This window comes from Pavona decussata, unplaced genomic scaffold (genome assembly GCF_977016875.1).
Source record: "Pavona decussata unplaced genomic scaffold, jaPavDecu1.1 SCAFFOLD_233, whole genome shotgun sequence".
Classification (NCBI taxonomy): Eukaryota; Metazoa; Cnidaria; class Anthozoa; order Scleractinia; family Agariciidae; genus Pavona; species Pavona decussata.
In genome coordinates this window covers 2770001-2782500 of record NW_028145638.1, presented here as the reverse complement: position 1 = coordinate 2782500, position 12500 = coordinate 2770001, and the positions used below count along the sequence as shown (strand labels likewise).

At 39.9% G+C, this 12500-nt stretch overlaps 2 protein-coding genes across 2 annotated transcripts in view; one reads left to right on the top strand and one right to left on the bottom strand.

The window, feature by feature from the left end:
* Positions 1-2055, bottom strand: part of LOC146458392 (protein HID1-like) — a 27468-nt gene extending 25413 nt beyond the window's left edge. Inside the window, exons 1-2 of the mRNA XM_085090856.1 lie at positions 1922-2055; positions 1637-1786 (exon numbers count right to left, since the gene is read on the bottom strand). Of these exons, the coding sequence (XP_084946982.1) occupies positions 1637-1786; positions 1922-1987 (216 nt within the window). The 5' untranslated portion in view covers positions 1988-2055. The remainder of the gene's footprint in view (positions 1-1636; positions 1787-1921) is intronic.
* Positions 2056-2213: 158 nt separating this feature from the next.
* LOC146458391 (uncharacterized) overlaps positions 2214-12500 on the top strand; it is an 11538-nt gene continuing 1251 nt past the window's right edge. Inside the window, exons 1-6 of the mRNA XM_085090858.1 lie at positions 2214-2354; positions 4818-4886; positions 6669-6704; positions 7840-7914; positions 8658-8752; positions 10867-12500. The exon at positions 10867-12500 is cut by the window's right edge and continues 1251 nt beyond it. Of these exons, the coding sequence (XP_084946984.1) occupies positions 2283-2354; positions 4818-4886; positions 6669-6704; positions 7840-7914; positions 8658-8752; positions 10867-11596 (1077 nt within the window). The 5' untranslated portion in view covers positions 2214-2282 and the 3' untranslated portion in view covers positions 11597-12500. The remainder of the gene's footprint in view (positions 2355-4817; positions 4887-6668; positions 6705-7839; positions 7915-8657; positions 8753-10866) is intronic.

The window sequence follows — 12500 nt, the reverse complement described above, 5'->3', positions numbered from 1 at the left end:
AAATACCTCTTACTAACCGAGTTCAAGTTCTGTACTGTAAGTTATGGACCAAGTTTTTTGTCGTTGACTTATGGCCCAAGCGCAGAGCGCACAGGCCATAAATCAACGGGGAAAAACAAGGATCCATAACTTACAGTACGGACTGAGAAAATAAGGTTTATAAGGTATTTATTACATCTCTGAGGTTAATCGAGCACGCACGAAAGGAAACTTTCAAATCTAGCAGGCTATACAGTGAAATATAGCCGGCAAAATTGACCAATCACACTGTGTGTACCAACTGAGAGATATAATAATAATAATTATTATACCACAATAAAACTACTGTCATATTAACGGAGTGTAAAACTACTACTACAGTCAGTGGTATTTATAATCTCTTAAATATGCACAAACTTCAGAACAGACACAATACATTAATAAAATATTAAAATGAACCTTAGTGGATCAGAAAAGTAATTGTTGAAGTGTCTTCCAGTCGTGTGGCTAAACTTGGTTGTGAACTGAGAAACTTGTGCAAGCAAATCATAGAAAATCAACTGTGAGAATTAGCAAATGATATCTAAAAACAACATACGGTAGGTTAGAACTTGTATCAAAGTGCATTTATAATCAACAGAAAGCTGGTCTCAAGGCGCATTTTGCTGTCCTTTCCTCGGCCATCCTGCTGTAAGCATATTGGTATACAAAATGATGCACGATATTGGCTGAACGAAACTGTTGTCAGTTTGGCAATTAGAGTTATAGCTCAATCAAGTGCTCATTAGAAGGGAAGGATTTAACAATAAGATTCAGTAATTTGTATGTTAGCTATATTAGAGCCCACTTCTAAAAATAATAAATTTTGTGACCCAGAAAAAAAACATTAATGTTAAGTGTCTTGTTGAGACAGTCAGATTTTTAAGCTACAAGCCAAAACAAAAATTATGATGTAATCATGAACAAAAGCATTATCGAAAAAAATTCGAATCGACTTTGAAAATTAAAAAGAAAATCAATTATACTTTTAACATTGTAACATGTGAATTATTTATGGGAAAAAAGATCAGTGGTAAAATATTCAGTTGAGATAAGAGGAGATTTGAAAATATCTCTACAAACTAAAAACTTAGTGGTGACAGTACTTCAGTTTGTTAATTTTCTCAGATATCAAAGAAATTATTTATACCAGAAAGATACCTATTATTTGCGATATTAAATGTTTTCCAGCGCCTTTCTAAAACGAGTTGACGAAGGTCAACAAATATAGCATTCATATGACCCGTCCGGCTGGAAATAAAAATCATTATGTACATAATATTTCATTTCCTTGAAAAATGATCCTTTATGACATAGCATGTCTCAACGGGAGAGTAATTCTTGTTGTGCATGTCGTGGTCAATCAGATCAAATACAAAAAATATGGCAGTGCAGTTTATTATTGAGCTATTATCCAAATAATTTACGAAAACATGGCCTCTAGAGTTGTATTGTTGCCCAGGACAAAAACAATTATCAATATTTCACCAAAAGGGAAATCAAAGAAGGGAATGGCAAATCTACAACGTCGAAACACCACGTTTAAGTGTCAAAACATTTGTGATTCATCTTAACTTCTATACCAAAGACACGGAGAGGAATCAAAATTCTTGCCCACCTTGTAACAGAGCGTCGCCAAGTTTGACGGATTTTCGTCCCGTAAAGCCCTGATTTCTGAAGCTGGAATCAAAGTAAAGACGTCGCTTATATTCGCCGACGACTCGGACCAAAACTGATCCCAAAACGTGTCGTCCGTTGCTTCTACTGCCTGAAAAAACAGACGGTTGACCATGAGTGACCGGGCCAAGCAAGTACCGATCAGGTGCAATGGCCATTTTGCACTGCCTTGCGAGACAGAACTCGACGAATTCGCCGCAAAAGAAGTCACAACAACTTGACTTACCGTCTTTTTCGTCGTCAGCTGAACGACAGCCTTTCTAAAATTTAGTTTACTGTCCGAACCTCCCATTCCGACAACTAAATTTTCCCTCCTCTTTGTGACTGTTCAGAACAAGTGAAGTGCGCATCCTCGCCGGCCGATTTCGGCAAGGCCACGTAGCTCCGGCAATCTTCGGAAAATCTTCGTAAACCTTCGGTAAAAACACGAATACAGTTCCCACAGAGTTCGTGCTCAGTTGCAGTTCCGGGTCAGGGAGTTTGTTTTGAAACTTCTCTGCATGTGAAAACAACTTCGCCAGGGATCTGAAATTCGGAGCAAAAGACTAGATGATTAAGCCCTAAGTGAAGAAAATCTGACAAACAATATGTCTACTTCGGCCGAAACACGACTTCATTTCGAAGGAGTTCTTGACAAGGCTGGGAAAAGATTCTTTGAGGTACGTGTGGATTTTAATAATAAATGTACACTCATGATATTGGGATGTATTGCGGTGTTTTAGAAAACCAAACGAGAAGTTATCAAATTATTACAGAGGCTGTGCATTCTACGAAAGCAACTAACGGCATTTTGTGCTAGATTTGCTTGGTTTATCGAGAGATCGAAGAAAAAATGAAGTGAAAATGTCTGACATATGCTCCGTATCACCATATTTGTGCACCGCTAGCAAAGATATTATTATTGTGAGCAACAAATGAAAAGATTACGTATTGTTCACAGCAGTTGGCGGCTTGATCTTCTAAAGTAAGGTATCTACTTCTTTATCGAATATTACCTAACAGTTGATTACAAGGCGAGAAGCGATTTGGGATACTGAATCGAAACCGGCCCACTCGCTGTAGCGATATAAGATTTGGTTTAGCCGTCGGCTGAAACATGCAGCGATATTTGATTTATCTTTAGTTCTGATCTTTATTTTAATGGCCTTACTAAGAAGATTTTTAACTTCTGGAAAATGTAGCATTCGTACATCGTTTCTTCTTTACACCAAAGAATCCGAAAATGTTTATTTATTGCCTTTTCTCTTTTGAGTATTCTCCGCCCCCTCCCCTAAGGGTTCCAATTTCTACTGTATTGAACGGGAAAAAAACAAGGAAAGAGCTATCTATTTCAGGAAACAGGAAGACCACATTTCAAGAACAGGGGAATCTAGTCATTTCAGACCATCCTGTTCTAGTTGTTCTGAACACCTGTACTTTCCCCACTGACTGGTCTAAACAGAACCATAATATACAGGGTAGGAACAACTTGTCTGTTGAGGGTTCGGATGTGGCACTTGTCGGGGTAGGGACTAGAGAGAGATCACTGATAAGACAGTGATCAATCATTCTGTACATGAAGAAATGTTATATGTTTACTGCTGGCTGTAGTATAGCCATATAATGATCACCATTTCGGAAGGATATTACATATTTCAGCTTTTTGCATAAATACTGTACATGAAAGGGCAAATACAAAATCCTTACAGATTCCAGACTTGAACTCATGATCTTGTGGTATAAATGCAACATATCGACAGCTATAATTATGAAATTTATTTAGATTCTGATGATTATGTGTATGTTGCAACTTGCTTAATTACATAAGGTGATCCTCCTTTGGTGTAATTAAACATATTTATAAGTATTTGTTTCTTTTATCAAATCAAACCTTCAAAGCAATAATTAAAGGTATAACCTCTGGTATCTAACTGGCATGAAGCAAGCTTATTGGTGCATCTATAGAGTTGTTGTTATTGTTGTTGTTGTTATCAGTTCTAAAACTATTTCAGGAGTGAATCTATCCTATATCATTAGATATTAGACACACATGTATGCTAAATGTTTCTCTATTTGAGTCTATTTTTAAACTTGCTAATCAAAATATCATGGCTAGGTTCAAATTTTAGGCACAAATATGAAGCCCAGAATGTGGTTAAAGGACATTTTTTATCAGAGTGTGTTGATTATAATCTTCTATCAATATAATAGTCATAGTAATAAAGAATGAGTTAGACCTCTCAGGAATTGAGAGGGGTACTTGTTGTAACCATGACTTATGCATGCTATTAGGGCTTGGAATGTGGTACAACAAGCATCTAAGACTGGTGGTTGTGATAATATCGGTTAGATATTCATGACTGTGCTTTCCAAACAACTTCCTAAAGGAATATGGAATTCATCTATCACTTTTAGACACAATTCCCCACCCCACCCCCCTCTGCCCTATGTGTATAGTCAATTACATAAACTTCCCTAGAATATTATGCAAATGAACTAATTATTGTTGGAGCACAGAAAATTCAAAAAATAAATTGTACTATAAATATTATTATACGGTATTTGTGTACAATTTGGTTGATATTACCGGGTTTTAAATAATTAAAAAAATGCACATAGTTTCCTTCATCATGATGCAGATTTCAGGTTATTTAATGAGTTGTGAATGACAGTCTGAGGTCACTTGAGAGATTGAGAACAAATTTGAAAACCTCAGAGAACTGTCTGACAACCAGGCTAAATGATTTACATACTTACATACATAATTTAAGATGCATCTTTAGAAGAAGGGAAGGTAATTGAGGCGGGGTTTCAAACCTCACTATGAGAAGTTCAAAACGTGATAAATGCCTCATTTTACAATCTAGAACTGATATAAGACTGTGCATCCACACTGACCCCCATATGGACCACCTTGCCTGAACCCCCACCCCCACTCCCCAAACCCCCCTCCCTTCCCCCATCACGAAATCCTGGATCCACCCCTGGAAGCCTTGGAAATTAAACCATGAAAGCCCTCTGGTACTCTGCAATGCAAGATGACAGGTAACAATTCACTCCGAAATGTTCGTTAGATAGAGTTTAAAACTTTCAAATCTAATAAATAAGTTCTGTATGTTTTCACTGTTTTGTTTTCGTTGCAGGGATTCAGAAAAAGATGGTTTACCTTAGATGGGCAAGACTTAAAATACTTCAAGGCTCCCGAGAAAACGGTAAGTCGCAAAAACTCATTTTTTTCCCTCTAGCCAATGGCTAAATCCTTCACACATACAGTGTCGAGCTAGATTTAGCGACCTTTCAAACTGACTTTTGTATCGCATGTCGACTGGTGTTAGTGGAAAGCCGAGAAAACCCTACATATGATCGGGGAGGGGGAGAGTACCATATAAAAGTGACGGGGGTGATCGTCGTACCTTTTAGGGGTTAAAATTTGTGGTTTGGTTCCCCTTGGGGTGCTAAAATCTAAAATGACTTACTTCCGTTAGAGGTATGGCGGTACCTTTTAGCATATTGAGCCGAAAAATATGAGAGAAAGTCAGTCAACTGATTTGGTACCTCTTCGGGGTAAAAAATTGTTCGGACCACGCCCACAAAACAGAATTCTGACACCTTTTAGGGGTTCTTTTCAAAATCTCCGACGATCACCCTCGTCACTTTGATGCGTTTCCAAACGTCGCATTTCTCAGTCTTGTCAAATCACAAATCAGATACATTTATCGCTGTTAATATTAAATTTTACCTCTTATAATATAAACGTATGAAGTGACTGAATTCTTTAACCAAAAAGATACCGGCACAGGTAAACGCAAGTTTGGGCAAAACTTTTAGTTGTAACTCTGCGCCGTTTAGTCAGGGCTAACGCGTGTTTAACGCAACAGGGCGGCGTGCGCGCAACTTGTAACGCAGCATTTCAATGTTGCCGCAATGCGGTGCAAAGTTTTGACGGCAGATAAAAATCTTTTCGATGTGTTGCTGTACCAGTTGCTTTGTTAAAAAATTGTGTGCGTCCTATGATGAAAACTTTTAACGCATCAATCGTTAAAATTATTTCATCTTGTTCCATGTAACATCACCTTTAATCCGCAACACTGTGTGAATGCAAGTCACTCTCAGCGCATTATGCATCAGTCACCGAATTCCAGCAGTGCTCATATCCCCCGGGCTTTAGCGGAGAGGGGGGCATTTTTCAACATTGCCCATCCCGGGTAGCGGGCGTTAGTTAACCCACGGGCATTTGAAGGCCTCGTGATTTTCATCTAACAGCGCTGACGCTCCGTTTTAATGATAAGTTCATCAGCAAAGACAATAAAAACTCGGTTAACTACGTCTAGGGAGGACATAAATGAGATGGTGGATCCACAGATAGAACGGGTAACAATACAGAGAAATAAGACGAGACTAGCAAGTTACAGTTAACTCTCGCCGGCTTGCGGACACCCCGCTATTACGGACACCCCCATAATACGGACAGCAGTTAAATCCCCGGCAAAAATAAATTACAGACGTTTGGCTGAAATAAATTCCCGCTTTTACGGATTAAGGACACTAACTCGCGGTCCCGAGGGTGTTCGCAATAAAGGGAGTTGACTGTAGTTTGTCGTGAAGAAGCTTTCATTGAGATAGAGGTAAGCCCAGAAACGAAGAAGTCAACGTCCTTTTTAATGGCACCGTTGGGCATTTGACCAGATCGTTTGTCCCCACCGTGGGGCATTTGCTAATACCCGAGGGTGTTGGGGGGGGGGGGGGTGGGCACTGTTGGAATTGACTGATGCATTACCGTTATACAGTTGAAGATTCAATGAACAATCGAACGGTTAACAGCTATACTAATCATTTGCCGCGCTCAGTTAGGCCAAATCGTACAGCAATACAACAATCGAAAAGAGCAATGAAGTTAGCCAGAGTAATTTGTGTTTGTCCCTGTGTTTGCATATATAGCATTATGGCTAGATCTAAAATTCCTTTATAACGCATTTCGTCGCTTCTTTTCACAGGAAGAGAATTACCTCGGAGCCATCGATTTTAGCCAGGTATACATATCTTTCGTTACAAATCAAGTTGATTCCTTGGGATAATTGTTGTAGTCTCTCGGCAAAGAATTACCGTTTGAGAATTTAATGATTATAAAATCGACGCTGTTAAAAGAGTTTCAACCAGTTTTGTACCCTGAAGAAGGCAGCATTACCGAAACGTCGGTTGAAACTCTTTTAACAGCGTCGATTTTATAATCTTTAAATTCTAAATTCTGATTACTTAAAGTAATATCGTAACATGATTGAACCTCACCTGCATGTATGTTAACCACAAAGGGATTTTTTATCTAGGGATGAGATATATGGACTTGTAGGTACATAAAGCCGCTTACAATGACACAGTCCATCTTTTTCATCCTTTCTCTCCCGAGTCCAATTTTTGTCAAGCATCATACATGTAGTTACTAAACTTTGATTCCGTCAAGAACGTTTTTGAGCAGCCTCTGGTTGTTTAAGGAGTAGATAAGTCGCTATCAAGCGGGATAAAAATCCACCGGATAACGTTATCCGCTCTTTGAACAACTCGGCCCAGTACGGCATCTCGAATCCATCTGAGCCACTGAATCTGATTTTGTTCAGTGGTCAGGATTTAGCATGTCGCGTTAGCATTTATTTGTGGCATATCATCATCATCAAATCTCCGCGCGCCAGTAGGCGTATAAGGCCGAATTTGTAGCATTTGGCGCTGCACAAGTCGGTCCGGCATTTGTTTTCGTTTTCCGTTTGAATGGTAGGTAGTGTCGGTTAATTTCTTCAAATTCAGCTAAGGCAGTTAACTACAGGACAGTATAAAGCTTAGGTGTCGTGGGTTTCAGTTAAACCATTTCCTTACCGAGTTCTAATTTTTCAGCAAGTATTTGGTAGTGCTATGAGAGGGGCCCTGTGATGTTGGTTCCGTCACGTTCTCGTATGTGAGACTAATCAAATGAAAACTGCTGAGCAGTACTTTACCGTAGTGCTGCTTATTAGATTGGGTTCCTGTATAGACGGTGGTTTTAACCCTTGAGTCTGTAGACAAGGAATTGAATCCTAAAGTGCGACCATTCAAATGAAAGCCATTGAACAGTACTTATGTGGAACTGTTTATTATGTTGTACTGCAGAGGGATTTGAACTTTTTCCTTGTCCGTTAGGTCAAGGCGGTTAATCCAGTCAAAATGGTGAACAATGGCTTCCAGATACTGACCAGGAACAGGACGTACACGTTTGTAAGTTATGAAGTGAATTTTCTGACTACGAGTGAAAGCGATACAGGAATAAAGAAACTGTCAAAAAAGTGAAATGTTGTGAAATCTTTTTTGCATGACTTAAGCGTTGACTGAGGAAGCTTTATGCGGGAATGAAGGGTACATGAATAAAGAAACCGTTTTTATTGGAGAGAGTGTATGAGAGTGTATGGTGGATTGCATTGTGAACTAAACAGTTAGATCCCTGTCCAGACGGATGTGTTTCAAAATATTCCACTTTGGAGGCTGCCTTCAAAAGTCAGTTGGTTTACGAAACCTGTTTGTGCGAACTATGTACGAGAAAACGAAGAGTCCAGAAAAGTTTTCGTTTTCAATATGCGTCTTTAAACTTTTCATTTTCGCGCTGTCCAAATAGACTCGTTCAGTTTGCAAAGTTCCGTTTCCAAAAGCTTCCACACTGGAAACCTTTTTAAGAGATCGATTGATTGAGTATACGTACATACAAAAGAGAGAAGAGGGGATGAATTGGGGTTAATAGGCGAATAGGTACATAGTAGGTATGGGAAGACGCAAGAGAACATGCAGGAAAGAGATAATAAGAGAAAGAGTTGAACTTCTCTGTTCACTTGGTTTAATCCACTGTTATCAATTAAGGACCTAACAAAAGAAGAAATGAAGAATAGTAAAACAACGATTGGTAGTGTTCCCATATTCAGGACCTCGGTAAAACCATTACAAATTGATCTAGGATCTTAACTTTTCAGTCGGCTCCCACGCCCGAGTTACTCACTGATTGGGTGAGTGTGCTGAGGCAAGCCATGCAACTGAAGTCTTTTGAGAAACGCAACAACAGATTGAGGTAAGAAATCGCCGTAGTGTATATTGTCTCTGATGTGTTCTTAGGATGTTGGACATCGTAAATTAAACCCTCCCTATGTAGCTACAGGAAGTAAGTACACGAACCCCAGCCTCGTTCTCAGGCCTTAGCTCAACCGCCGACGTCACATTTTATTGCGCACCAAGGGACATGAGGGAGATTCGGGACGAGGCTACATGAATCCGTCTTTCAGTCTCTTTTAGTGCGTAGCTCCCGTGTAAAAGTGAAGGGGAACTGGTCGCGTATTTTGAATACGGCAATTAACAATTATTCCACGAGCGCGCGTTGGATATGAGATGATAGATAGCCAACGAGGCGCGTAGCGCCGAGTTGGCTATAATCATCTCATATCCAATAAGCGCAAGTGGAATAATTGTTTTATTAAAAACAATCAAGAAATATTGCTAGATCCTACTGATTTCGTTGTGCAGGAATAACCAGCAGAAAATTTAATGGTCGCCATATCTCGGCCATGGTATAATAGCTCATATACCATGGCCGCTAAGCCAATCAAATCCCTCGAATTGCATTATACAATGATTCAGTTTTTAATAAAAGGGAATATACCATAATCATACCATAATCTGGATTCAGAGAGAATGTGGCTGAGCAATCGCCCATTATACAATAGGTCTTATCTCGGTTTTGTCTGTATAGCAAACCAGCCGTGAACTGCTACTAAAAATAGATCGCGGGAAAAAAATACAGACAAATGTATGGAAAGTTCAAAACACGACTGGACGCTTTCTGTCACAGCTACATCCCTCCAATTTTTTCCTTAAAATCCTTTTCCTAGTGCCAAAAGTTTCCAATTCATGAATTTTTCAGAACCGATGTTTTATGAAAATTATTTGACATCGGATTTCCATACAAACACTGTTATTTCAGACGTGTTTGCCTACTCGTCAAAATGGCGTCGAAAACCGTGATAAGACCTATTGGGTGCTTAGTGATGTGGTCTTTGAGTACAAGCGAGGCTTGAGTTGACTTCGTTTTGATACAAACCTCAGTAGTTTTCACATGTATATGCAAACTTGATAGCATAAGAACAACATGATGTTTCATATTAAGGTAGAGAGGTTTGTATCGAAACAGTGTCAACTTCAGCCTCGCTTCCACTCAAAGGCCAGGTCACTAAGTACACAACTGTAAAATGGGTTATTGCCAAACACTGAAAAGTAGCTAAAAGAACTGCAAGGCTGATCTGACTGCGTAGAAAACTTAAAGGGGAAGTATCACGAAAATTTGCTGTCATTTCAAAACCCAACAATGTTTGACTGTCAGCAGAAACAACGAAGTAATTGTCAAGTTTGTTAAAAATTATCACCCCACTGCAATAAACCTGTCGATTAGTGCCTCTGGCCAGAGACAGAGTAGGCCGGTTTGGATTGAATCTTGAAAAATATTAGGCTAATGTTTTTCAAGTTCTTGTATTTTTGTTTCCAAAATGCGCTAGAACAGATCACAAGTTGTTTCTTTCAAGAATTGAATTGATTTCGTTCCTCTCGTCATTCTAGAATTATTTGGCAGGTGATTTAAGGTCTTATTTCATAATTTTTAACAAAAGATATCAAAAACCTCATGATACTTCCCCTTTAACACGACAGCGACATGGTAGAGACCAAACCGATAGTCAAAAATACAACCGTCGACAGCTGTTTCGAGCTGGTTGGCTCTCGTCAGCACGGTGTAGCAGCAGGAAGTAAAATGTCCAACCAACGCGAGGTCAGTTGTCTACTAAATGCACGTGGTAATGTCTCCGGTTGAGCCCAAATACAGACGTTTGCCAACGTCATAGCGCGTAACTATGAACAATGAACAAAGAATCTGAAATACATGCCACTGTCGCGATAAGCTGATTGAGGATAGACAAAACTATCCTTCAGTGAATACATGGGACAAGACCATGTTACATGTAAATATATATACCGCACATCGGATCTGAAAAGATCTACGGTCCAAAATATAATGCTGCTAGTATACACAGGATCTGTGAAAGATCTAATCAGCCAGAAATAAAGATATAAGTAACTGAAATAACTTCAAGGCTTACTGAAACACTTATCTTGTGTGTTTCCTTAATGGCACGATTCCAGCTCTCAAGATTCCAGCGACTCACAGTATGAAGAAGTCAGAAACCGGACTCCACGCAGCCTCAGTTCCGATCAAAGCTTTGACGAGGACGATACGGCCGATGGCCTTTACTCGTGTGTACAAGCACCCGGTGCTCCTCAAGACCCCGGCGAGTACAGCTTTGTCGGTGCTGCATCGTTACCAAGACCATCTAGAAAAGATGGTGATGCTGAGATGTACGAGTTAGTTGGATCAAGGCCGCCGTCTAAATCCGCTCCTCCTACATATGAAATGGTGCACTCTCCAAAGAAATGCTCAGAGGAGAACGACGCAGGGCTTTATGATTTGGTTCCAGGACCAACTCAAGGGAAAGCTACAGCTCCGCAAACGTTCACGAACGTAGAAAAGCGGGAAGATGCCGCTGATGTATCTGCTCTTTACAGCACAGTCCCGAAGATAACTAGAAAGCAAAATCACAGTCTACGTGGTCTATCAATGATCTCAGAAGGCGAGAACGAGCAAGCGGACGAAAAGGCCCCTCCTTTGCCTTCGAAGGCAGCTCTCGGAGATGCGGTTGCTATTTACGAAATAAAGCGACTCTTGGAAGAGACGTCGAAAGAAGAAGACGAGATTGATCATAAAGGAAAGGAAGAAAATGACGAAGAAGACGAGCCTCGCCCAGTTGAAACAGGCAACGCGTTCAAACAGTTGAAGGCGTTTTTACAGAAACTTGATTCCACAGAAGAGGAGTAAGACAGCTTGACGGATTTAATTTTACAGTAAGAAGCTGTAAGGTACTTTCTATTAAATGAAGGAAGATGGGGAGACCAGGAAAACAGATTTATAAATTAGAACAGCTCAGTACAGTGTCAGTAGTTTGTATAAGTCGTCATGTCACTGATTTTGTTAGCGTGCTTATTATAAGCCATTGGCGGATCAGTTTAGGAAGGGAGTTAGTAGCTCCCAATTCATCTCCGTCAAAAACAAGCACAAAGGACCGGATTTGTTAGGAACAATTTAACCCCCCCCCCCCCCTTCCTCCCCCCTCCCCCAGTTCCCCCAATACTCTTGACTCCTCTCCACGTTGAACCACTCTGGATTCGCCATTTCTACTGTGGAAGAATGAAGTCAAATGCTGATTTATCGTCCGCATTGTCTGCTTATTAACCAGTTCAGGTTTGATCTGAGCTTAGATAACTATAGTAGGCTAAACAATCTGACACTAGAGTGTCCATGAGAATTTGAATAGAAAGAGGAGTGTTGTGTCTTATCGTACCGACGTTATGTATTATGTCCGACACAAGAGCTGTTTAGAATAAATGGTCGACCAAATTAAGTCACCTGTTGTTTTTTATCTTTGGCTCAAAACTGAGCTTTCGTTTAACGAGAGTGTGATTCGTTTTCTCTTGTTATTTTAAACAAGTTATAAAGAAGTTAAAACAAAGACTGGCAGGCCGACGTGGCTTGGCGACGCGACAACACAGTAATTTTCGAAGAGTTACTGAAAGCAACTCCTGAAATGGAATTAAGTTTAATCTTGATGGTGCACGAAGGATTCATTTACTGAATACAATCGCACTGGAGTAACATGAACTCCATAATTAGAAAGCATAACTCTGTTTGAGCCACTCGAGCCGGATTGGAGTCATTTTTTCCG